The following is a 25452-nucleotide window of genomic DNA, read 5'->3' on the forward strand; positions in this document are numbered from 1 at the left end:
TCCTGTTGACTTAAATGTTAAAAGCTGAGTGAAAATCTGATTTTAAAGGTGCTATGCAAAATAAAGAATTATTTAAAAAAAAACAATGATTGATTCATATGTAGACTTGTGTACCTAAAAACAGTCAAAACAAAATTCAACAATCTAAAAAAGCCACAACTGAACATCTCTTATTTCAACCTTAAAATTATAGGTCACTTCTGCCTGTGGTCACATATGATTTTAAAGAGCTGCTTACAACAATTTATACACATGTTATGATATATTTCATACAGATTTTATAGTGTGTTAGATAAGGACAACTTTTTTCCCTGTTAAACAGTTAATAAATAGAGTCAGTATGACATAAAAAAATGGTTTCCATTTTGATTGTTTCGTAAGTACCTGTAAACTGCAGTACTAAAACATGATATTCATTCAAAACAACATCATACCATTAGTACATTGTTAGATAATTTCAGCTTTATCTCACGCATGTGACGTGGAAGTGAAGAATGGTGTAATATCAGCATTATCTCACGCCTGTGACGTGGGAGTGAAGAATGGTGTAATATCAGCATAAGGGCTGTTTGCAGACCGTGGGGAGCTGATGGTTTCAGTCAGTGGTTGTTTCCACGGCAGCCAACCGCGGTGAACCACACATGCTTTAGCACTGCGGTGGCAACAGTGGTGTCGGCGCACCTGAGCAAACCAAACCTGTCCCACAGGTTTCCCCCCTCCCCCCAGTGCGGGAGGGGCGCTCGCACATAGAGAGTGCATGTCCGCAGAGTGTCCCGGGCTTTAGGGTGGCAGAGAGGCCAAGCACAGCCCTCATAGCAAGGGTTTGACTGAACGCCACAGCCTTAACTGCGTTCTAATGTGTCCCCAGCAAAAATAAAATTGCAATAAAAACAAAATAACCGTCTCCAAACCTCCCTGCTGTTGAGTGCATCGGGACGCACTGGGGCAACGCCTCCTTTAACCCCCGGGGACAACGCGTGTCCTGCCGCTGAACAGGCTGCGGACGGCCAGGGACAGCTCAGCGCACCTGAAGCCGTACAGGTACGGGGTCAGAGCCTTGGGCAGCATGTTGACGACGCTCTCGATGGTCAGGCTGACGTACAGGGAGGAAACGGTGTCCTTGGCCTTGCGGGTCAGGAGGAGCTTCTGACCGATGACCACGGTGGACGGGAGGAAGTAGAGGATGAAGATGAGGGAGTGGACGGAGATGGTCTGCCTGGCCCTGGGGGGCACCCCCTGCCACACCCCGGCCCTGCGCGTCTTCCACACCAGCAGGTAGAAGCAGACGGACATGAGCAGGAAGCAGAGGGTGCAGGAGACCATGAGGGCGATGTAGTCGAGCTCCAGCAGCACGGGGCTGGGCTGCGGCAGGAAGAAGAGCATGCTGAGGGTGCAGACGGGCATGTCGCACAGCAGGCTCCAGCTCCGCCCCATGAGGATGAGGATGGTGACGGGTACGGCCGCGGACAGCAGCCAGAGGGCGGCGATGGCGTGCAGCGCCCTTGACGGGGGGAAGAGGGCGTGGTAGCGCAAGGGCCAGTTGACGGCCAGGTAGATGTTGGCGCCCATGGCGGTGACGCCGAGCATGCTGGCGAACTGCGTCACGCACTGCAGCATCAGCAGGGCCTCGCACAGCATGCTGGGAAAAATGATGGGGGAGACGTTGGTGGCGGTCAGGGTGAAGGTGACCAGGGCGTACAGGATATCGCTGATCAGCGTGTTGGCAAGCAGCCTGTAGCGGGGCTCCTGCAGGAGTCTGGGAGTGCGGAAGACGGCCAGGAGGACCACGGGGTCAGCCAGGAGGAGGGCCAACAGGAAGCTGGCTGCCGGAAGCAGGAAGTACCTCCCTCCCCCGAAGGTGAGAATGTCGCTCCAGTTCTGGAGGGGCGAGACCCGGGCAGGGGAAAGGGGCAGAGCCCACGTGTTCCCGCAGGCGTTGTGCCTCTGAGCCATCGTGGAGTTGAAAATCTTCCCTTGAGTCGACGAGGAATTCATCTTTTGTCAGCACACACACGGGTCTTTCAGCTCTCTATATCGGCACACTCACTCCCAGCTTTAATGCTCTCCACAAACGTCTCAGCGGAAGGTTGGCTTCATATAGTCTCAATTCATAATCCATTACAGAGAATTGCTCCTGGCTTCAAACATCCTACTGCTTTCAGGTAGAGAATCGAACTGCAATTAAATGTTCAAAGAGACAACTCAAAAGGCAATTTGGGTCCGTCCTGCCTGTAGTTTGGCTACGACTAATGCCTCATGTCCTCTGCACTCAAAGCAGAACATTTTCAAAAGACATTTCAAAATCGGTTTCTCTTCTGCAAACAAACGTGTGGTTACCAGGTAAGTAGAACATCTTTAACACTGCGTACATCACGGATTCTGTTGACTCACGCATTGTGGTCACCCTGACGACGGGATAACGTGGTGTTTAAACACTCATTAACACTCATTGTGTTAAACTGTGGCACCGAGACTGCGGAAACCCCAGTGCACCTTCTCAAGATAAAACTCTTCGGCACACAATGAACCACTTTTCATCCCAAGCTTTTACATTGTTATATTATTGGCATTTAGCAGAGGCTTTTATCCAGAGTGACTTATGCTGGCTACAGTTTTTTTTTTTTTTTTTTTTAACAACATTATCCCTTTATACAGCTGGATGTTTACTGAGGTAATTGTGGGTTAAGTACCTTTCCCAGGGGTACAGCAGCAGTGCTGCAGTGGAGAATCAAACCGGTAACCTTTCGGTTATGAGTCCTGCTCCTTCACCACCACGCTACACTGCCACCCCAGAGTGATTTACATTTATATGTCATTTATAAGGCTGGATATTTATTGAGACAATTCCAGGCTAAGTACCTTGCCCAAAGGTACAACAACATTGTCCCATTGGGGAATCGAACCAGGCCCTGAGTCCTGCTCCTTGCAGCTGCACCACACTGCAGCCCCGAGTTCTGCTCCTTACTGCTACACCACACTGCAGCCCTGAGACCTGCTGCTTACCGCTACACCTCACTGCTGCTCCTTACCGCTGCACCTCACTGCAGCCCCGAGTCCTGCTCCTTACAGCTGCACCACACTGCTGCTCCTTACTGCTACACCACACTGCAGCCCTGAGACCTGCTGCTTACTGCTACACTTCACTGCTGCTCCTTACCGCTGCACCTCACTGCAGCCCTGAGACCTGCTGCTTACCGCTACACCTCACTGCTGCTCCTTACCGCTGCACCTCACTGCATCCCTGATTCCTGCTCCTTACCACTACACCTCACTGCAGCCCCGAGTTCTGCTGCTTACTGCTACACCTCACTGCTGCTCCTTACCGCTGCACCTCACTGCAGCCCCGAGTCCTGCTCCTTACAGCTGCACCACACTGCTGCTCCTTACTGCTACACCACACTGCAGCCCCGACTCCTGCTCCTTAACACTACACCACACTGCATCCCTGATTCCTGCTCCTTACCACTACACCTCACTGCTGCTCCTTACCGCTACACCACACTGCTGCTCCTTACAGCTGCACCACACTGCTGCTCCTTACCGCTGCACCTCACTGCTGCTCCTTACAGCTACACCACACTGCAGCCCCGAGTCCTGCTCCTTACAGCTGCACCTCACTGCTGCTCCTTACCACTACACCGCAATGCTGCTCCTTACCACTACACCTCACTGCTGCTCCTTACCGCTACACCTCACTGCTGCTCCTTACCGCTACACCTCACTGCTGCTCCTTACCGCTACACCACACTGCTGCTCCTTACCGCTGCACCTCACTGCTGCTCCTCACCACTACACCACACTGCAGCCCCGAGTCCTGCTCCTTACCACTACACCTCACTGCTGCTCCTTACCACTACACCACACTGCTGCTCCTTACCGCTACACCTCACTGCTGCTACTTACCGCTACACCACACTGCTGCTCCTTACTGCTACACCTCACTGCTGCTCCTTACCGCTACACCACACTGCAGCCCCGAGTCCCTGTGATCTGTGCGTCAGGGACAGGCAACTCCAGGGCTACAAGGACAGACTTCTGCTGGTCTTTGGATTTCCTCTTACAGCTAATTCACGCTCCACATTCCGCAGAAAGCCTTCCATTTACCTTTGGGGGTGACTGAAAAAGCCACGCTTCCAGCTAACGCTGTACATTCCAGTTTGAACACTGTTTTTAAGATGAGTCAAAAGGGCTTCAAAACCACACGCTGCAGCTTTAGGGCAGACAGTGACCGTGTGTTTTTCTCATCCTCTAACATGTACAACGCAAACTATCCACATAAACTCCAAATGTCTCGGAAAACACATTCATATAGGCTGGTCTTTGAGCTGTAAGTACTATTATTATTGCCACAGGCTTGCTTATTTATTTACTTAGTTAGTTATTTAGCTATTTCATGTCATAAATGTATCAGGTTCTACATCCAGGTTATAATCAATGGGAGAGCTAAATTACTGTAAAGTCTTTACCTCCTGCAGCTCTCAATGCCTTAGGCATTCATAACCTGTGCTATTTAAACAAAGACTAAATGTATCACAGGAAATCATGTTACCTGGATATGATTTAGTTCCAGCATAAAGCTCATTTTGCTGTGCAACATTGTTTTATACATGTTAGTATATTGGATTACTTAAATCTTGGTCTCTCTTACTTGAATACACGGACCAACATAATCGTTAGCAAAATGTAATTCAGTTAAATATCCACTGGAGGGAGACAATGTCTTAAAACGATTTCTACTCCAGTACTCTCCATTGACATGATGCAAGCGATCTCGTTCTAGCATGTCTTGTAACTTTAACAGCACTCTTAAAGCCCAAAGGCCAGAGACATTTCTGCATACGGTCCTGTAATGTGCACACGAGCAGAAGTGTAACCCCATGGACACACACATACACACGCATTTCTTATTAATACAATAATAATAATAATAATAATAACAGTTCTGCAGCATTGTAGCACATGTTGTTGCACTGACACAGGACCTCAGCTGCTTTGAGATAACAGCAGAGTCTAATACAGCTCAGCCTGTAAGGCAGAAGACAATAGGACACATGATCAATATAACACAAGAGCATGTAACTCCACACACATCATACAAGCACTATGAAGATTTTCAGGGAGATGGCTGTGAAAGGCGGAGGAAGGTGCGATGGGCTCAGTCAGGCTACCTGGGTGTGTTTCCGTGACGACTGCATGAGTCACACTGAGGCCCCAGGTAAGAGGGAACAGGAAGCACGTTTGCCAAACCGCTTTTTTATTTTTTACTGAAAGCTGGACGCTTACCCCATACTGCGTGAAGCATTCCGCAATTCATCCTACTCGTTCTCAGATGAATGCACTAATCCTTTTCCTTGTAACAGCTGTAAAATCACCCACGTCACACTGTCCTTGGTAGAGCTGTATGGGGAAATTCACACTGTGTTACTCACCGTAGCCTGCAGCTAATGCGCCGCTGAACAGTGGTAAGTGGGTAAGTGGGGGTTCGGCTTGTTTTATCCATGGGAGTAGCCTTCTTCTTGGAGCTGGTGCTGATCAGCCAGTAGCAGGAAACTCTTCTCTCATGTCCAAAGAGATCGAGTCAAGGGACGGGGACAGGGCTGTAGGGGCTCAAAACAGATCACAGGACTCCGTGCCGTGGAGCTCGGAGTCCTGGCCTCTGCGGTGCACCTGGCCCCCTCATTACCCCCCCCCCCTTCCCCCCACCGCAGTGAACTGGCCACATGATGCCCCCCCCCCATTTGCCCCATTCCCTCCTCCCCACACTTCCCCCCTGCCCATATGGTCTAAGAGAAGGGTTAAATAGGGCAGAAACTCAGCGCCCTCAGCAAAGTGCACATGACCTGCGGGGGGGGGGGTCAGCTGTCGTGGGGGAAATACCAGCTCACGTCTCAACTCCGGAAGGCACGGCGCTCTCGTTGGAGGACTCACGGAAGCACGGAGTGTGAGTCATGACCGTCACAGCAGCAACCTACCTGTGGAACCTCGGCCAGGGTGGGGCCATTCGCACCTGTCCTTCAGAACAGCCACGGGTCGGGTTTAGGGCGTTCCTGCGATTAGTGTTGAGGAGGCTGGCTGATATGTCACAGTATGAGTGATCCAGATGACATAAAATTCAATTAATCTGTGCAGGAAGACACTTTAAGGCCTTGCTTTTGGGTCGGGGTCCTTCACAGACTGAGTGCAGAAGTATACAGCATAAGGATTACCTGGTATACTGGGTCTGCTGAATAGGATGGGCCATCCAGACCATTTACAGAGCAATTAAGCAGAATCTGCTCTACCTAACCGTCAACATGGATATCTCACTGGGAAAAAAAGCCTCTGCTTTACAGGGACAAATTGCTTCAGTTCTACTTCAGGTTCACCAACACAGACCTGTAACAATGTCAAGGTGTCCCGCATTGTTAATTGTAATATTTGAAAAAATAACAAAAATAAAAAAATAAAATATCCAGTTGTATTGTACTTGACATTCAGTATTTCGCTTAAATATTGTTAAAAGGAAAAAATATTCCAAACTCAAACAATCATGATGAAAAAAACGAGGGCACTGTCTACTTTCTGGCGCAGGCTGCAAACGCACTTCTGCGGGCTACACCTTGGTTCCCGAAACTCATCTCCCGCCTCCTAACGCTCTGGCTGAGGTTTGCCGTAAATCTTGATCATTCATGCACGCATTGGAGGTTAAAGCCTGGTAACAGTAAGAGCTTTTGTTAGGGTAGAAGATCGTGGTAAAAACTGTGGCAATACACGTTTGTCGTGTGGCTTTGATACTTCTGAATAATAAATGCACAAATTGAGACGGAAATAATAAATTATGCAAATTCTCAGTGTCTTCGTATACGTATCGTCGTTTTGCCTGGAATTCTGGTCGGACCAGTTTCTATACAAAACTGGGACACAGTCGCGCTCTTTTGGCTCAACACAGTTAAAGCTATTCTAAGCATTTTTTCGGTACTCGTTCTCTTACAAACATGATAACCATACACAATAAAAGTGAGTAACCTTGAGGCCACGCTACTTGCATTCAAAACGGGCATTCAGGCAAATGATGGCACATACGGCAGTTACCCGGAAGACTCGAATAATTGTATCAATTATTTGCACTATCGAAAGGTTTCCTTGTTTCTTAACTATCCGATTTACACTATATATAAATAGAGAACCGTGTTTTGCATATCCTGTGAGCAGCAAATGTTTCATCATTTCCTCTAGCGAGCCATGTTGCCGCCAAACTCACTAATGTGCGATCGATTTTAACTCCAAATAGGCAGAATTTTATCATAACCTGACTAGTTGTACTGTTTCCTGAAAGCGCAGCTCTACAGCTGACAGCTAAACAGCCCCAAACGTTTGTTTGCAAACAGTCAAGCACATGTACTCTGGGGGCATTCTGGGAAAAGTTGTTCTTATGGTCGCTGAGGTGCGCAGGCATCGCAACGAAAGAACCACATTACCCACAATTCCACATTCATCTCAGCTGATTGGTGCTGCGTGTTACAGTTATGATGACATATGTCACGACATATATTTTTGTGATTTGCAGGCAACTTTTACAGTTCTTTGTGCTTGCTAGGTAGGTGAAGCAGAATGCGACCGTGCAGGTATATCAGCTGTTCTACGAGGCAAACATAAAGTCAGCATACTAACCTCTGTTTTTTTATGGATCGTTTATTTTGGATCACAGGAAATTATTCTGGACGGACATAAATAATCAAAAAAGACAGTTTATCTTGAAGTTCTCGTTACTTTTCTATCGAAAAGACAGCAAGCCTTAAACCTGCATTGACAAGGTAAGAAGCATAGCGTCAGATCACACGTGAAAGTTCGTATTAAGCTAGTTATGTTACGTTAATAATGCAGAACTTATCCCAAGATATTAATAAAAATACACTAATTAAAACAACACAGCCTAACTTTTAAATGTTACAGACTACCTAATAATGAACTTAATGATAATAAAAACGGTATGATAAACAGAGTTACCTAAACCGTGTACTATATTAGTTTATTTTCTCTATAAGGTTATTTGCAGATGTGTTGGCTATTTTATAGCTATGATAAGAAGACAAAGCGAATTTGTTATATAAGCGGTACTTGTAGCTTTCTAGTAAGACAGCCTCTTGAGCTCTTTGCTTCCTTGTTCCATCTGGCTGTGTATTATCTTAATCCTTGATATGAATGTATAATACTTGTATAATCCGTGCGTGAATGTCGAACGTTGTGTATAACGTTGTCTAACCGCTTGCATTTCTGGGTTTATATGAACAGGCGGACAGATACGGTGCGCTGATTGTTGCGAAACTTTGTTCAATGTGCCAGAGCCCTCTGGGGATGAATGTTTACATCCGTTTGAAAGTAACAGCGTGAATTCCGTAATCACTGTCAGGCAACAGTAGTACTCATCTTATTTCGCAACGCATATATTTCTTAATACATATCCCCTATAGTTATTAACTGATTTTTAGTTGAACGTTTTTTTTTTTGCTTGTTGGAGTTCTCCCCTTTGTTTAGAAGAGGAGACTACCAGGTTTAACAGCAGCTACCATAAGAGGGAGCTATTACAGTGATCGCCTTTAATTTACCGCGTTAGTGATCTGCATATTTCAGTTTACACGCTGTGTTGTCTGGTTCGATTTCATTCGCTTCACGATTAAGTAACACAGTTATTGAGTATTAGGGGTTTGTGTGTCTGTAGTTGTTGTGTGTAGTGAGACGAGCGTCTGTGTTTACAGTAGGTTTCCGCCCACCGGTAGTGATGCTGTATGGCTACCTGTTGCTACAGGCATGTGGAGGTCATTTTGTAGGGAGGATGACCGGATTTGTGAATGAGGATGCTTTTATTAATTGCGCTAAGAAATCGCATCTTTTCCGCGCAAAGCACCGTACTACTCGACGATCAAAACGGGTGAGCGCCAGAACAAATCTAATAGGGGTATTAGGGTAACCACGGGGGGAAAACTGCCGTTCGAGAGCTCAGGCTGTGATATAAATGTTTGATGTTTGAGTTGTTTGAGTTAGCCGTCAACAACCAACACACCAACCCAGTTCCAATTTCAATACATTCTGGGAAGTCTCTCTTTCACACACACACATACACACACACTGCACAAAATATAGCCTACGTGCAAGCCACGTCTCTCTCTCACTCACACACACACACTGCACTGTGCGCGTCATTAGACCATCATTTGAAATAGACTATATATAACCATTTCTGTTTGAAGTGCAGTCTGATAGTTGCTTGCTCTGGTCCAAGCTCAAGTGCTGCAGTAGCGATCCCCACACATACACATCGCTCCACGTGGCAGCTACAAAACATGCACTCTGGTAACTTGACTTGTTTGCATAACTCAGTGGTTCAGAGCCTCAGGCTGTCTTTTCATGTCTGTTCTGTATCTGAAGATAACAGACACCCGGAGAGGATGCAAGACAAGCATTAAGATTACGTTTACAGCCATTCAGCAGACGCTTTTATCCAGAGCAACTTAACAGGTTACAGTTTTTCCCACGTCACTCATTTATACCGCTGGATTTTTTACTGAGGCAATTCAGGGTTAAGCACCTTGCCTAGGGGTACAGCAGCAGTGAAGTGGAGAATCGAACTGGCAACCTTTCGGTTATGAGTCCTGCTCCTTATCGCTATGCTACACTGTCATCCCTTCAGTGTGCATGTGCCATGGAGCTAAATGTATATTCAATCGTGATTTTGGGAAAGAACAGCTCAGAGAACAGCCGGAGTACACTGGCTTATATGATCAGTGCACTCTGCACAGGGACAGAGCTCACGATCCTCGCGGTCACATGGCCAAACTCCTGCTTTTACAGGGCAGGTGAGTGATACCTGGACGAAGGCTGCCACCTGTGTGTGCTGCTGAGGCAGACCTTGGCTCGTGTTTGACGTCCCCCTCTAATCCACACAGGAAGAGGAAGGGACATCATCTCCTGATGAGGAATGTGATTGGCTGGCCGGAACGAACACCCAGGCACCCAGTTAAGGGAACAGAAGGCTGACAGGGTCCCTTGAGCTCTGCTAAGATTAGAAAGTGAGAGGCAAGTGCCGACGGGGGGGAGGGTCGCATATCCTTTCAGACACTCTCCAAGACACTTTCAAAACAACTGTTCTCAGATCAGACTCACTGGCTCTGGGTGTAGCCTACTGTGCACTTAACAAAAAAAACTTTCTCAAATTAGAATTCCCAGTATTAGGTGAAGCGCAGTCTACTGTGTGCTCTTTTGAAAACTGAGAATGGATAACTTGATGGATAACAGTATTTTATTCTGTTCTGTTCTTCCATTGGCTGGACATCACCAGGGCCATATGCAGGCAGAGATGTCATCGGGAATACCTTATTTTTTGAGTGCAGGTTACATTGGTAAAATTAATAAATTCTGTAACACCATCTCTACCCCTAACCCTAATCCTGCCCTCAGTCCCCCCCCCCCCCCCCCCCCCCCACGCCACACACACACACACACACACCTCTTCAGACTGCAGGTCAGCTCCCCTACTGAAGCGTGGGCTCTCTTTCCCCTTCTGCATACTGTGTGGTGGCTTTTCCGTTTGGTATGTTCATGCATTCCTACAAGGTATGTTGCACTGTAACTGTGTAACTAGTTAACTCAGCGCTGTAAGAGGCTGATGCGTTTGCCAGTAGCTTCCTGCACATACTGCTTTATTCCACTGTAATACTTGTACTTTACACCCGGTCTATGTGAGTCACTCTGGGTAAGAGCCGAAAGGAATCAGTGTAAACGCACCTGGTGTTGAAATGATCAGAGTAACTGTCTTCCCCGTAAACAGCTGATTCTTCAGTCATGACCTAACTGTGTACTCTGCCGTTGCCTCAGAGTTTCCAGTGCTTTTGTTTTGTTCTCTGTTTTTTTTTGGGGAGGATTGACCTTTTCGTCCCCTGTTCTGGTGTTGTGTGCCGGATATTTTGAGCTAAAGGAAGTTCTTAGCACTGCTGTTTCCTTTCCTCGAAACAGCTGCTTTCCTACTCAGGGGACATGGTGACCCTTTCCACAAATCACTGACCCCATTGCTCTGTCTCTCCCTTTCCCTCTCTCTCTCTGTCTTCCCAGAAATTCTGCCAGCTAGGCTTCCTCATTCTTACAGGCTAAAAAAAGATTGTTTGCGTATATATGAGTATATTTTCCCCATGCAATAGGAGTACGCAAGCGAAATGTCCACACAGCTGCAGCAGTAAGGACAGATCAACAGCTTGCCACACCTGTGTCCAGGTAGCGCAGTACTGATTGCAGAGTGACTCAATCTTTTTGTGATTTTGTTGCGCTTGATTAGAACAGTCAGGTCAGGCCTTCAGAAGGCTTTTACAGAGCAGGTGAGTGATACCTGGACGCAGGCTGCCACCTGTGTGTGCTGCTGAGGCAGACCTGGGCTCGTGTTTGACGTCCCCCCTCTAATCCGCACAGGAAGAGGAAGTGACATCATCTCCTCAGCCTCGTGAGGGAGACAGAGAGTAGGTCGACGCTGGACGCAGCCATGGTGCTGATCCTGGGCAGGAGGCTGAATCGGGAGGAGTCCAGGGTGCGGGACTCCCCGGCCGTGAAGCGCAAGGCATTCGAGGTGGACCCCAAGTCGCTGGGGGGCCCCGAGGTGTTCGACTTCTCCCTGGGGCCCGGCCACGCCGAGGGCGTCCTGCAGGCTCTGAACGAGCTGCGCCACAGCCGCCTCTTCACCGACGTGGTGATCAGCGTGGAGGGCCGGCAGTTCCCCTGCCACCGCGCCGTGCTGTCGGCCTGCAGCGGCTACTTCCGCGCCATGTTCTGCAACGACCACCGCGAGAGCCGCGAGATGCTGGTGGAGATCAACGGCATCCGGGCAGACGCCATGGACAGCTTCCTGCAGTACGTCTACACGGGCCGGGCCCGCATCACCACCGACAACGTGCAGTTCCTCTTCGAGACCTCCAGCCTGTTCCAGATCGGGGCGCTGCGGGACGCCTGCGCCAACTTCCTGGAGGAGCAGCTGGACCCGTGCAACTGCCTGGGGCTGCAGCGCTTTGCCGCCGCGCACGCCCTGAAGCAGCTGGCGGCACGCTGCCGCGCCTACGCCCTGCAGAGCTTCCCCGAGGTGGCGCGGCACGAGGAGTTCCTGGAGCTGCGGCAGGACGAGCTGGAGGAGTACGTGGGCAGAGAGGAGCTGGCGGCGGGCCGGGAGGAGGAGGTGTTCGAGGCGGTGATGCGCTGGGTGTACCACGACGCCGAGGCCCGGCGGCCGGCGCTCCGCGACCTGCTCCAGCACGTGCGGCTGCCCCTCCTGCACCCCAACTACTTCGTACAGACGGTGGAGGGAGACCGGCTGATACAGACCGCCCCCGAGTGCTACCAGCTCCTCCACGAGGCGCGGCGCTACCACGTGCTGGGAAACGAGATGATGTCACCCAGGACCCGCCCTCGCAGGTACGCACGCCGACCACTGCGTCAGCGGTCTGCATATTTCAATTTACACGCTGTGTTGTCTGGTTCGATTCTCATTCGCTTCGTGATTAAGTAACACAGTTATTGAGTATTAGGGGTTTGTGTGTCTTTAGTTGTTGTGTGTAGTGAGACGAGCGTCTGTGTTTACAGTAGGTTTCCGCCCACCGGTAGTGATGCTGTATGGTTACCTGTTGATATGGGCGTGTGGAGGTTGTATTGGATGACCAGATTTGTGAATGAGGATGCTTTTATAAGAAATGGCATCATTTACATACGAAGCACCGTACGACACGTCGATCAGAACGGGCCTGGGAGCCCGTCACCATGGGGCAAGGAACATTACGCTGACCTATCATTACTGTCACACCTAGCACTGCGCCGCAGAGGCCCGCCCTCCGAGAGACGGAAAGCAAGGCTTTCTGGCCAAACCTGACGGTCATACAAGTTATAGACAGTTATGTAAGGTACATATGAGTTGTAGAAACAGCTGGACAATGGAAGGGTTGTTTGAGGTGCTAGAATGAGCTCGAAATCAGAGTGTACAGGTGGGAGGAAATGCAGGCACAGCTCTGGACCTGACTGAGCCGTAACATCTGAACGGAGGCGGTTGTACCCGGCACTAAAGAGGCAACCGTCATCGTCAGATTTTCTCAGTCTGTACCTTTATGTCTCTACTTTGTATTATTCCGTTATCATTTTGTCAATCAGTTAAATGGAATGTTTTTATTTGTTAGTAAGTCCTAAGTACTTCTAAGCTCAGGTGTTTCAGAGGTGAGTCACTCTGTTTAGGGTGTTTTGCATTGCGAACGCGAACACTTTCCCTCCGGCAGTTTCATTGAGCGTGTATTTGTCCTGAGCTTCACTCAGATACACTCCAAACACATGGCGGCAGAATGGTGAGCTTTCTGTCTCTGCGCCCCGTGCCTCAGATATCTGAAAATAACCAGCAAGTACATTGCATTATTTTACATAACATTACATGCATTTCACGTGCATTCAGCAGACACGCTTATCCAGAGCACTTGCTATGGGTATTTCTGTTCCCTTACCATTCGGGCTGTCGTTGCCATGGTAGCGACGCTGCACTGGGCAGTACCATGGTTGCCAGGGCAAAGTGTCACCTGGAATGTCACAGGATGATGTCACAGGATGATGTCATAGTGGCAGACTCGGGCGGGACAGTCAGCGCTCTCTCCCTTCCTGCTTCAGGTCCACGGGCTTTTCTGAAGTCATTGTGGTGGTGGGTGGGTGCGAGAGGCTGGGCGGTTTTAACCTACCCTACACCGAGTGCTATGACCCCGTCAGCGGCGAGTGGAAGTCCCTGGCCAAGCTGCCCGAGTTCACCAAGTCCGAGTACGCCGTCTGCGCCCTCAGGAACGACATCCTGGTCTCAGGTCAGTGCGTACGTACGCGTATGTGTGTGTGTGTGTGTGTGTGTGTCTGTGTGTGTGTGCGCGCATGTGTGTGTGTGTGTGTGTGTGTGTGTGAATGTGAGTGTGCACCTGTGTGTGTGCGTAAATGCGTGATTGTGTGTGAATCTGTGAGTGTGTGTGTGAATGCGCGGATGCACACGTATATGTGAGTGCATGCTTGTATGTTTACATTTATGATTTCTGGGTATAATACCTATTTATATTCATCATATTTTGGACTGAGGCGTACTTGCCTAACTTGGCCCACATCCTATTTAAAGATGCCTGCCAGTTTTAGACTCTAAGGAAAATGAGAAGGTACACAGAGATTCCAAACTACAAGATCTGAAGCCAGGAAAAGTAAAGGACACGAAATCAAACTGAACACAGTCCCAAAGTAGAAAGAAAAGAGTAAGTAAACATGGCTGCCGTAAGGCCTGCCCACAGTGTGTGAGTATTAAGATGAGCGTCCAATAGGACAGGGTCCTTCAGTAAGGATGGCATCCCATTGGCTCTCTCTGCGCAGGGAGCGGAGTGAAGGCTGACTCTTTAAGAGCCTGCACTGCACGGCTGAGTCACACAGCCTGTCTCTGTATGGGCCTCTGCACAGTGACCTACTTTTCCTGCCCGTTTTGTCTGTACTAAACTTGAGTGACAGAGTGATCAGAGAGGAAGAATGCAGTTTGGTCAGGAACTACATCCTGTGTGCTCCATACAGGACAAGACAGTTAAAACAGACAGAAAAGAGATGGGGAGAGAGGGAGAGAGAGAGAGAGAGGGAGAAAGGGAGAGAGAGAGAGAGAGAGAGAGAGAGAGAGGGAGGGAGGGAGAGAGGGAGGGAGGGGGAGGGAGGGAGAGAGGGAGGGGGTAGTCAAAGAGTCAAGAGCTCTGTTTACGTTCTCCATGTGCCAGGCCCTCACGTGTCCTGCTTGGCTCCTGGAAAGTCATCTCTCTCTCTCTCTCTCTCTCTCTCTCTCTCTCTCTGTCTCTCTGTCTCCCTATCTCTGTCTCTCTCTCTCTCCCTTTCTCTCTCTCTCTCTCTTTCTATGTCTCCCTATGTCTCTCTCTCTCTCTCCCCCTCTCTCTCTTTCTCTATGTCTCTCTCTCTCTCTCTCTCTCTCTCATACTTTGCACTTTCTGTCTGTTCTTTCTATCTCAGTGTTTTTCCCTCTCTCTGTTTCTGTCTCTCTCTCCCTCTTTCCCTGTGTCTCTCCCTTCGCTCTCGCCCTCCCCTCTCTCACTCTTTGGCAGGCGGTTCAGCACAGCTGAGTCCAGGCTGATTAGATTCAGGTCAGTTAGAGAGAGACAGCAGTGCTGAGCTCAGCTCCTGGGCGTGTGTAGACACAGCAGCCAGCCAGCAGCCTGCGATACGAGGAGAACCTGAACTGTAGTCCTGTTTGTTTTATGGTTGGTGCCAAAGTCTTCATTTCCCTTTTTTATTAACCTTTTACCAACAAAAGGGCAAAGTCTTTTCCCGCGGGTTTTAAGCTTGATGTTTATGAAGCCTGAAGTTGTGCAGCCTGCATTAGGATGGTCGTAGCTCCTTGGAAAAGCCTTCAGATTACTGCCAAAGACCTGAGAGGAGCCCAGAAATCAAGCTCATCATGAGAACACTTCCTTAACAATAAATATCTTTACAAGATTATAATCTAAAATCATAACAAATCAGTTGCTGTGACTGTTGCTGTCTGTAAAACACAGATAGGCGCAGATCCAGTGTACTGAGAGCGCTGCAGGCAGGACAGCTCTGCCCCCCCCCCCCCCCCCCCCCCACCTCCGCAGATATTCCTTGGCTGTATGTAGGAGTTCCTGGAACTGGGGGGCAGGTATATTTCACATTCCTGTGACCCCCTGGGTATCTGCCTCCGGATACAGCAGGGAAAATGCCTTCACTCTGCACTGCTGTGGCACACTCCATATACAACAGAGGAAAGGGTCTGCTTCTGTGATCACACACACACACACACACACACAGAGTGAAACACACACACACACACACACACACACACACATACCTACATCTACACACAAATACACACCCACATACATATACACTAACCCACACATACCTACAAACACATACGTGCACATATTGCACACAGTTACTCACACATATATATATATATATATATATATATATATATACATGCACATGCAAAGTCTATATATATGTTTCCTGTTTCCTTGTGATGGATAAGCATCTCATTTTGTGTTAGCAGCTGCCTCTTAAAGCATTACTTCTCCTCACGTTTCTGTTTGGCTGTAGATGTGGGCAGTGTTCAGCTCGCTCGAAGCTCAGTCTGCAACATTCATGAGCCTGACATTCGCCTGGCCCCCCACCTGGCCCCCCGCCTGGCCCCCCACCTGGCCCCCCACCTGGCCCCCCGCCTGGCCCCCCACCTGGCCTCCCACCTGGCCTCCCACCTGGCCCCCCACCTGGCCCCCCACCTGGCCCCCCACCTGGCCCCCCACCTGAGAACCTCTCCAGCCCCTCTCTCTGTACCCTGCAGAAAGGACTTTACATTCTCACACTTTTGCATCCGATTGCTCTGTCAGCACTAGCTGTACCGCTGCGGGAAGGTGACTGGCTCCTGGGGTTTGCTGGTCATTACAAGCAAACCCCAGCTGGTGGGTGTGAGGGCCAGTTCTGGTGCTCGGCTGGGGGGTGGGGAAGGGGGTTTTCCTGTGGGGCACAGCTGGGCAGGATGGGGGCGTGTTGAGGTCACAGCTGGGCGGGATGGGGGTGTCGGGGGCACAGCTGGGCAGGATGGGGGCTTGTCGGGGTCACAGCTGGGCGGGATGGGGGCGTGTTGGGGTTCGGCGTGAGCTGGCAGGGAGAGGGTGGCGAGGGAGTGGAGTTTGCGCTGAGTCAGCATGAGGGTCGCTCCTCTGAAAGGCCCCTGTGTAGCGGTAGCAGAATTTGCAAAGCCTTCTTCTCTCAGGCACGTTTGAGACCAAAAGCACTTGGAGTCGGCAGCTTTTTAAAATGGTAACACACACACGCATATACACACGCATGCATGCACACACACACACACACACACACACACACACACACACACACACTGATACTCACACACACACATACACACACACACACACACACACACACACACACACACACTGATACTCACACACACACACACACACACACCCTGCACAGTGCTGTTCTCTGTTTCATCAGCCCACCGCCCCCCTACCCCCACTGAAGAGAGCAGACTGAGTCACCTTTCATCTGCATGTGTGAACTCAGAGCCAACTGTCCCATGTGAGGAAGGAAAGGCAGGGCCTAGTGTGTGTGTGTGGGTGTGTGAGTATCAGTGTGTGTGTGTGTGTGTGGGTGTGTGAGTATCAGTGTGTGTGTGTGTGTGTGTGTGTGTGTGTGTGTGTGTGTGAGTATCAGTGTGTGTGTGTGTGTGTGTGTGTGTGTGTGTGGGTGTGTGAGTATCAGTGTGTGTGTGTGTGTGTATGTGATTATCTGTGTGTGTGTGTGTATGTGAGTATCAGTGTGTGTGTGTGTGTGGGTGTGTGAGTATCAGTGTGTGTGTGTGTGTGGGTGTGTGAGTATCAGTGTGTGTGTGTGTGTGGGTGTGTGAGTATCAGTGTGTGTGTGTGTGTGTGTGTGTGTGTGTGGGTGTGTGAGTATCAGTGTGTGTGTGTGTGTGTATGTGATTATCTGTGTGTGTGTGTGTGTATGTGAGTATCAGTGTGTGTGTGTGTATGTGAGTTTCAGTGTGTATGTGTGTGTGTGTATGTGAGTATCAGTGTGTGTGTGTTTGTGTGTGTGTGTGAGTATCAGTGTGTGTGTGTGTGTGTGTGTGTGTGTGTGTGTGTGTGTGAGTGTCAGTGTGTGTTTAGGGAGCCCCTCCACAGACACTGTGAGCCTCTCAGACCTCACTGTGGCTTTCCTCATGCTTGGTCTTCACTCTTCACCTTTTCTGTACTCTCTCTCTCTGCCTGAGTCTTATCTAGTTTCTGTACCTCCTGCTCTGTGAGTCTGTCCAGACAGGAAATGTTAAGGCCCACGCAGAGACAGGTCAGAGGACAGCTGTTCTCACAGACACAGTCTCACTCACAGTTCTTGGAATAACGCTCCCCTGTTGTTGGGGGAACGAGGAAGTAACGGTTGAGGTTGTCATGGTTGTCATGGCGGCATTTTCTCCTGTTGCAGGGGGTCGGATCAACAGCCGGGACGTGTGGATGTACAACTCCCAGCTGAACATCTGGATCCGCGTGGCGTCCCTCATCAAGGGCCGGTGGCGTCACAAGATGGCCGTCCTGCTGGGCAAGGTAAAGACCAAAATGGCCGCCTGCACCTTGGTGTGAGAGAGAGAAAGAGCTGGTAGGCCTTGAGCACAGTCCAGGATTTCATGTGATCTCATGTGCTGTTATAAAATCTTGCTGGTTTCTGGTTTCGAAAGGCTTATTACTGGGGTGTGGCCAACCCAGGACCAAGAGCAGGATGTTAAACTTTGTTCTGCAGGATGGCATTGTAATGCACATACGTAATTCATTTTTTAAATGAGTTGACAAGACAAGACAAGACAAGATCCTCTTTAAAAATTGATGGCTCTACATCCAGTCCAATCATTAGCCAGTTGGCTTTCCCCCCTGAAGTGACATTATTTGATGCCCGAGTCTAGCTAGATAGCAAGCTTGATTTACTGATTCAGTTTTTCCTTCCCGGCCACTCAGCTGTGAAAATAGGCTGTTCCTGTTTGATGGCCGTGTTTATGGTGCGATTTATAGGTCACACAAAACAAACACACGCTCAGCACAGCTCAGTATGTGAGGTTGAGGGATCAAGACTGTGATTAGTTCCTACATTGTAAACAAGCAATGTTTAGCTTCGCCAGCTAACTGTGTGTTTCAGTCTGGCCCACAGACCATGAGAGTGGCGCCTCATAGCTCACAGAGGAGTTGTTGATGTTTTCGCAAAGGGATGACACATAACAACAGGAAAACGGCAATAATTATAAGACTAGTGGCTAATTACACTGTTCCTTGAAGTATGACATTATCTGCCAATGCCTCCTGTTGCTTTCTGCTGGCTTCTCCTTCTCCCTCTCTCTCTCTCCCTCTCTCTCTTTCTCTCTCTCTCTCTCTCTCTCTCTCTCTCTCTCTCTCTCCCTCTCTCTCTCTCTGTCTTATCCCCGGGAGCAAGCCTGACAGTGACATCACCTCTCGCCCACTTCCCACGTTCTCTGAATGTTATGCAAGTATGCCTGTTGAATCTGACCAGCTATGTAGACAGATGCTATGTGTTTTACTCCTCAGAAATCAGTGTGTTTAGTGACGAGCAGAAATGCTCACAGAAAGTCTCATCTCGTGGTCAGTGTTTAATGAAAGAAGGAAAAACCATTGTGTGCAGCATGGGGAAGGCCTTTATATCAAAGCATAAATGTTATTAATGATTAAAGGGTTGCCAAAAAGGTAGAGCAGTGTCACATTGCCCTTCTTCATTCTTGTCAGTGGCAGGGGGACTGTTTTCACACTGCAGGCCACGTCTGGTTTGTGATGGGACTCTAAAACAGGGAAAGACAGCTGGTGCAATCGCCACGAATTACAGCACCCATTCAGTGTCATGCTCTTGGCAGCCACATGTTTTTTTCACTGCCGCACCCTCCCTCCCTCCATCTCTATCCACACTCCCAGAGCGGGACAAAGGAGAAATCAACCCTAACCCTAACCCTAAATCAACCTGAAGCAGGGTTATAGCGAGTATTATTAGTGTGACATATTGTTGTAACTGTGGTGATGTCATCGATGACAGCGTCAGATGTGTACTGTTGATAACGGTGTTATCGCTGTTGTCAGAGGCTGCGCTGATATGACCGCGCTGGTGTTACACGTCTCACTGATGTCACCGATATCAGCTGTGAGACAGGACAGGCACACGAAGCCGTGCGCTCCGCCGTGAGGTGTGATTCATACAGGTCATAAATAGCTTCACAGTAATTCCAGCAGCCCAGGGTTCAGGTTGGTTCGTGACAGCGATTGGAGTGTGTGTGACCGTGACCATGGCAGGTGCTTGCTGTGGATTTCCCAGCATGCCTCAGTCCTGGGTGAACGCGCCACTCAGGTTCTGTGCCCTTTTATTTATTTCAGTTTGTTGTTTTCATTCCTGAGGAGCTGATAGGGGTAACTGCAATGAGCTTAGCTTAGCTTGCTGATAAGTGAAGAATAAGAACGGGATCAAAACTAGCCTGTTGCAGTGAGGTGGAACCACACAGGTGGGCCACTACAGTCTGTTAGAATTGGAACAGGTGCTCTTAATAAAGGAGACGAGGAACAGGCACTGCTCAGTGGTTTAAGCCTATGCTGGGGTTAGTGAAACTGCAGGTGTGTGTGTGTGTGTGTGTGTGTGTGTGTGTGTGAGGGTTAATACTGACTCTGCAGGTGTGTGTGTGTGTGAGGGTTAATACTGACTCTGCAGATGTGTGTGTTTGTGTATGAGGGTTAATACTGACTCTGCAGGTGTGTGTGTGTGTGAGGATTAATACTGACTCTGCAGGTGTGTGCGTGTGTGTGTGTGTGTGAGGGATAATACTGATTCTGCAGGTGTGTGTGTGTGAGGGTTAATACTGACTCTGCAGGTGTGTGCGTGTGTGAGGGTTAATACTGACTCTGCAGGTGTGTGTGTGTTTGTGTGTGAGGGTTAATACTGACTTTGCAGGTGTGTGTGTGTGTGAGGGATAATACTGACTCTGCAGGTGTGTGTGTGTGCAGGTGTACGCTGTGGGGGGCTATGATGGGCAGAACCGCTTGAGCAGTGTGGAGTGCTACGACTCCTTCTCCAACCGCTGGACGGAGGTGGCGCCCCTGAAGGAGGCCGTTAGCTCCCCCGCCGTCGCCGGCTGCGTCGGCAAGCTGTTCGTCATCGGCGGCGGCCCCGACGACAACACCTGTTCTGACAAGGTGAGTGATCAGAGTGCTGGCTACGAAGGAGTCAGAGCTCACACAGACAGGGGCAGGGTTAGGCTTTGCAATGCATAGCATGTGTAATGTGTGTGATGTGTATGGGGTTGGGGCTCAGGTGGAAGGGTGTCAAAGTTCACACAGGTGTGAAAGTTCAGATGCAGTGTTTCGCTTTGCACCCTCCACCTGACAGGTTATCAGGTGTGTTGATGGTGGCTGGGAAGAACAGGGTGCTTCTGACTGGGAGACAAGCTGTGTCATCATTCTCTGTCATTCAGAAATAAGAAAGAGAGCAGGTGCCCCAGACTGTGGAGCTCCCAGCCGGTCCAGTGCAGGGGATTTGGGTTTGAGGGCATTTTCACAACAGCCCTGCACATCTCCATAAACACGGCACATAGACACACTAATGAGCAACCAGGAGTTCTGGATCACTATAGCACTACCATAATAATAATAATAATAATAATAATAATAATAATAGTGATATTATTACACATAATCATTATATAATCAGAAAATAGTGATGTGTAGAAATGCACAATCAGCAGTTCAAGGAATGTCATTTTAATGTATGTTAATATATAGTGAATATGTTGGAAAATGGAATAATAATAGTTTATTTAACTTAATATTAATAAGTTGCATATCTTGCGTACATTATTTTATTTTATTGCATTGTCTGCATTTCGTATGTGCAAATACATGTTAGGTATTATATTGAAAAATTCAACATTCTGAAATGTTTCCTGGTGTGTGCAGAGTGTGTGTGAAATTTGAGGGTGGCAGAGGTTTCTGCAATTTGAAATGCCCTGTGTGTGATAGATGTGGCAGGTTGGTCGTACTCTGCTGTAGTGATATGCTGGTGGTGCTCACCCTGCGTGTGAAAGTGCGCTTGTGTGTGAAAGTAGGACTGTGTGTGAAAGTGTGTTTGTGTGTGAAAGTGCGTCTGCGTGTGAAAGTGCGCCTGAGTGTGAAAGTGCGTCTGCATGTGAAAGTGCGTTTGTGTGTGAAAGTGCGCCTGTGTATGAAAATGCATCTGCGTGTGAAAGTGCGTCTACGTGCGCCTGTGTATGAAAGTGTGCCTGTGTGTGAAAGTGCGTCTGTGTGTGAAAGTGCTCCTGAGTGCGCCTGTGTGTGAAAGTGTGTCTGTGTGTGAAAGTGCGTCTGCGTGTGAAAGTGCTCCTGAGTGCGCCTGTGTGTGAAAGTGTGTCTGCGTGTGAAAGTGCGTCTGCGTGTGAAAGTGCGCCTGAGTGCGCCTGTGTGTGAAAGTGCGTCTGCGTGTGAAAGTGCGTCTGCGTGTGAAAGTGCTCCTGAGTGCGCCTGTGTGTGAAAGTGTGTCTGCATGTGAAAGTGCGCCTGAGTGCGCCTGTGTATGAAAGTGTGCCTGTGTGTGAAAGTGCGTCTGCGTGTGAAAGTGCGTCTGCGTGTGAAAGTGCGCCTGAGTGCGCCTGTGTGTGAAAGTGCGTCTGCGTGTGAAAGTGCGTCTGCGTGTGAAAGTGCGCCTGTGTATGAAAGTGTGCGCTTCCTGATGAGCAGAGAGAAGTGGGTAAAACGGAAAACCCGCCATGCACGTCAGAGCATGACATAAAAGGCACGGCACCACTGCTTATCAACCGACCAGTTCGTTAACGTTAAACACAACGGCAGTGTGAGGTCAGGTACAAAGCACAGTCAGCTGGCCGCCGCGCCCCCTCTCTGCACGCCGCTTCTGTTCTGGCCCTCAGGGAAGTGCAGTGGAGGGCAGGAAGGAAGGAGACAGGAGGTTGGGTCATGGAAAAAAAAAACTGCATCAGAGCGATAAAGGAGCTGGAGCCGTCCTCATCAGCACTGCGGAAAGCAGGAAGGTGAGGAGTTCAGAGTCACCTGGACTCCCGCGGAAAGCTGGCTTCGCTTTGTTCAGGATCAGGGGGGTTAGGAGGGACGTGGCGCTGAAGAAATAAGAGGTAGGGTACACACTGCTGTTGAACTCCAGCAGGAGAAGATGTTGTCTGTGACCTACTGCAGCTTGATTTGGGCAGTCAGAGTGCATACTCAACTGTAGTGACAGCACTCCGTCACACTGCCCTCCCCTTCGAGAAGCACATACTCAACTGTAGTGACAGCACTGTCACAAGGGCCATCATTGGCTGAGACATTTTCTTCTTGACGTAGTGAGGTTGTGTGAGTGCCACAATCACTGTTCTCGGGAGTGAATATGTTACGAATCCAGACCGGTAGATATTTTGTTTAAATGTGTGTGTGTGTGTGTGTGTGTGTGTGTGTGTGTGTGTGTGTGTGCGTGTGTGTGTGTGTGAAGCCCCCAGCTGCCCTCAGTTTTGGGTTTCCAGCAGCACAACAAATAACCTAAAACACACCCCCCATCCTCAGGTCCAGTGCTATGACCCTGAGTCAGACACCTGGTTGCTAAGGGCCAACATCCCCATCGCTAAGCGCTGCATCACTGCCGTGTCCCTCAACAACCTCATCTATGTGTGCGGGGGCCTGACCAAGTCCCTCTTCTGCTACGACCCCGCCGAGGATTACTGGATGCACGTGGTTCACACCTTCAGCAAGCAGGTGAGTGCCAGGCACCCACCTGAACAGGGTCACCTGCACCAGGAGAGTGAGGAGAGCTGTGCTGATGGATTAACTAGACTGTACCAGGAGAGTGAGGAGAGCTTTACTGGTGGATGAACTAGTCTGTACCAGGAGAGTGAGGAGAGCTTTACTGATGGATTAACTAGACTGTACCAGGAGAGTGAGGAGAGCTTTACTGATGGATTAACTAGACTGTACCAGGAGAGTGAGGAGAGCTTTACTGATGGATGAACTAGTCTGTACCAGGAGAGTGAGGAGAGCTTTACTGATGGATTAACTAGACTGTACCAGGAGAGTGAGGAGAGCTTTACTGATGGATTAACTAGACTGTACCAGGAGAGTGAGGAGAGCTTTACTGATGGATTAACTAGTCTGTACCAGGAGAGTGAGGAGAGATTTACTGATGGATTAACTAGACTGTACCAGGACAGTGAGGAGAGCTGTACTGATGGATGAACTAGTCTGTACCAGGAGAGTGAGGAGAGCTTTACTGATGGATGAACTAGTCTGTACCAGGAGAGTGAGGAGAGCTTTACTGATGGATTAACTAGACTGTACCAGGAGAGTGAGGAGAGCTTTACTGATGGATGAACTAGACTGTACCAGGAGAGTGAGGAGAGCTTTACTGATGGATTAACTAGACTGTACCAGGAGAGTGAGGAGAGCTTTACTGATGGATTAACTAGACTGTACCAGGAGAGTGAGGAGAGCTTTACTGATGGATGAACTAGCCTGTACCAGGAGAGTGAGGAGAGCTGTACTGATGGATGAACTAGACTGTACCAGGAGAGTGAGGAGAGCTTTACTGATGGTTGATTTGTATTGAGAAAGGTGTTAGTGGATGTATTGAGACGTTAGCGAGGTCTCGGTCCCTCCCCCTCTCTGTAGGAGAGCTGTGGCATGTCTGTGTGCAACGGGAAGATCTTCATCCTGGGGGGTCGGGGGGAGAGCGGGGAGGCTTCTGACAGCATCGTGTGCTACGACCCCGCCACCGGCATCGTGACGGGCGTGGCCGCCATGCCCCGCCCCATCTCCTACCATGGCTGCGTCACCATACACCGCTACAATGAGAAGTTCTACAGGTCCTGACCCTGCCAGGGTGGACCGCGGTGGGTTGTAACGTTGTCTGTATGTTTCTGGGATGTCTGGGACAGGTATGCCAGGGTAGAGGGGGGGAGCTCTCTCCTGCCTTTCCAGAGCTCCTCCTTCTCAGAGGCCTCTGCGTCACGCAGGACTTTTGGTCTTCATGAAGTGCTCATTGTTTGCGCTGTTGGGTCTCATGCAGTTATTTAAGAGGAGCCAGGGCCGGTGTGTGGGGGTGCTTAGGGGCGCATTGCACTCCCACACGGACCTCAGTGCACCTCCAGCTGTCTCCTTATATCCCGATGTAATAAATACTATGCAGACGTTTTTTTAAGATATGGCATTCTGTGTCCCCCTGTGGGTTGCAAGTGCACCCCTCTGTATTTTCTCGGGGCCCCGAGCCCAGAGGGAGCGCACCTCAGGAGGCGGGGAGGAACCAAACCCTGACGCTAACACAACTCTTGCAGAGCCTGCAGACTCTCTCCTGCCCTGATCAGGCCTGTGTGTGACAGGTGTGTGTGTAAGCGACACATATTCTCACCTCACGTCTCTGTCACCTTAGCATGGAATACCCGGGGAAGCATCAGTGGAAAAGGTGCCGTTCACCTGCTCCCGATGTCTACCCAGTCTGACCTTTTTATTCAGGTAGCCCCAGGTAACCACAGTAAGCACAGGGGTTTGCTGATGGGGGCTGTAACGAGGCTGTTACAGGCATAGATGGTGGGACAGTGTAAGAGGCTCTGGCTGATTCTCTGCCCTGTTCACCTGTGCATCACATGCACATTTTAATGCTGTGAATAAGCACGTTTTATATTTTAGATTTTAAACTTTCTTTTTCGCCGTTCTCATTATTTAAAAACTGCTTTTCAGGCACTGTGAATTTTTTCCTGCATTTTGTGCCCCATTTTGATGATATCGCACTGTAAATATTATTATTAAATATTAAATATTATTTCGAATTCCGCTATAACTGTAAAGATATAAGTTGATGTGTGATGCGCAGTAACGCGTGATTCTC

At 49.3% G+C, this 25452-nt stretch overlaps 2 protein-coding genes across 2 annotated transcripts; one reads left to right on the forward strand and one right to left on the reverse strand.

Moving 5' to 3' along the window:
* Nucleotides 1-957: 957 nt before the first annotated feature.
* On the reverse strand, nt 958-1953 carry LOC118772296 (probable G-protein coupled receptor 148). The gene has a single exon (XM_036520554.1). The coding sequence runs from the start codon at nt 1951-1953 to the stop codon at nt 958-960; it is 996 nt and encodes a 331-aa protein (XP_036376447.1).
* Nucleotides 1954-7576: 5623 nt separating this feature from the next.
* On the forward strand, nt 7577-24925 carry klhl24b (kelch-like family member 24b). The gene is made up of 7 exons (XM_036521828.1): nt 7577-7793; nt 11437-12426; nt 13654-13838; nt 18028-18146; nt 20586-20774; nt 23142-23330; nt 24240-24925. Exons 2-7 carry the CDS (start codon nt 11507-11509, stop codon nt 24438-24440), a joined length of 1803 nt encoding a protein of 600 aa, XP_036377721.1. The 5' UTR covers nt 7577-7793; nt 11437-11506; the 3' UTR covers nt 24441-24925.
* The last annotated feature ends 527 nt before the right edge of the window (nt 24926-25452 follow it).

The sequence above is a fragment of the Megalops cyprinoides genome, chromosome 2, assembly GCF_013368585.1.
Source record: "Megalops cyprinoides isolate fMegCyp1 chromosome 2, fMegCyp1.pri, whole genome shotgun sequence".
Lineage (NCBI taxonomy): Eukaryota > Metazoa > Chordata > Actinopteri > Elopiformes > Megalopidae > Megalops > Megalops cyprinoides.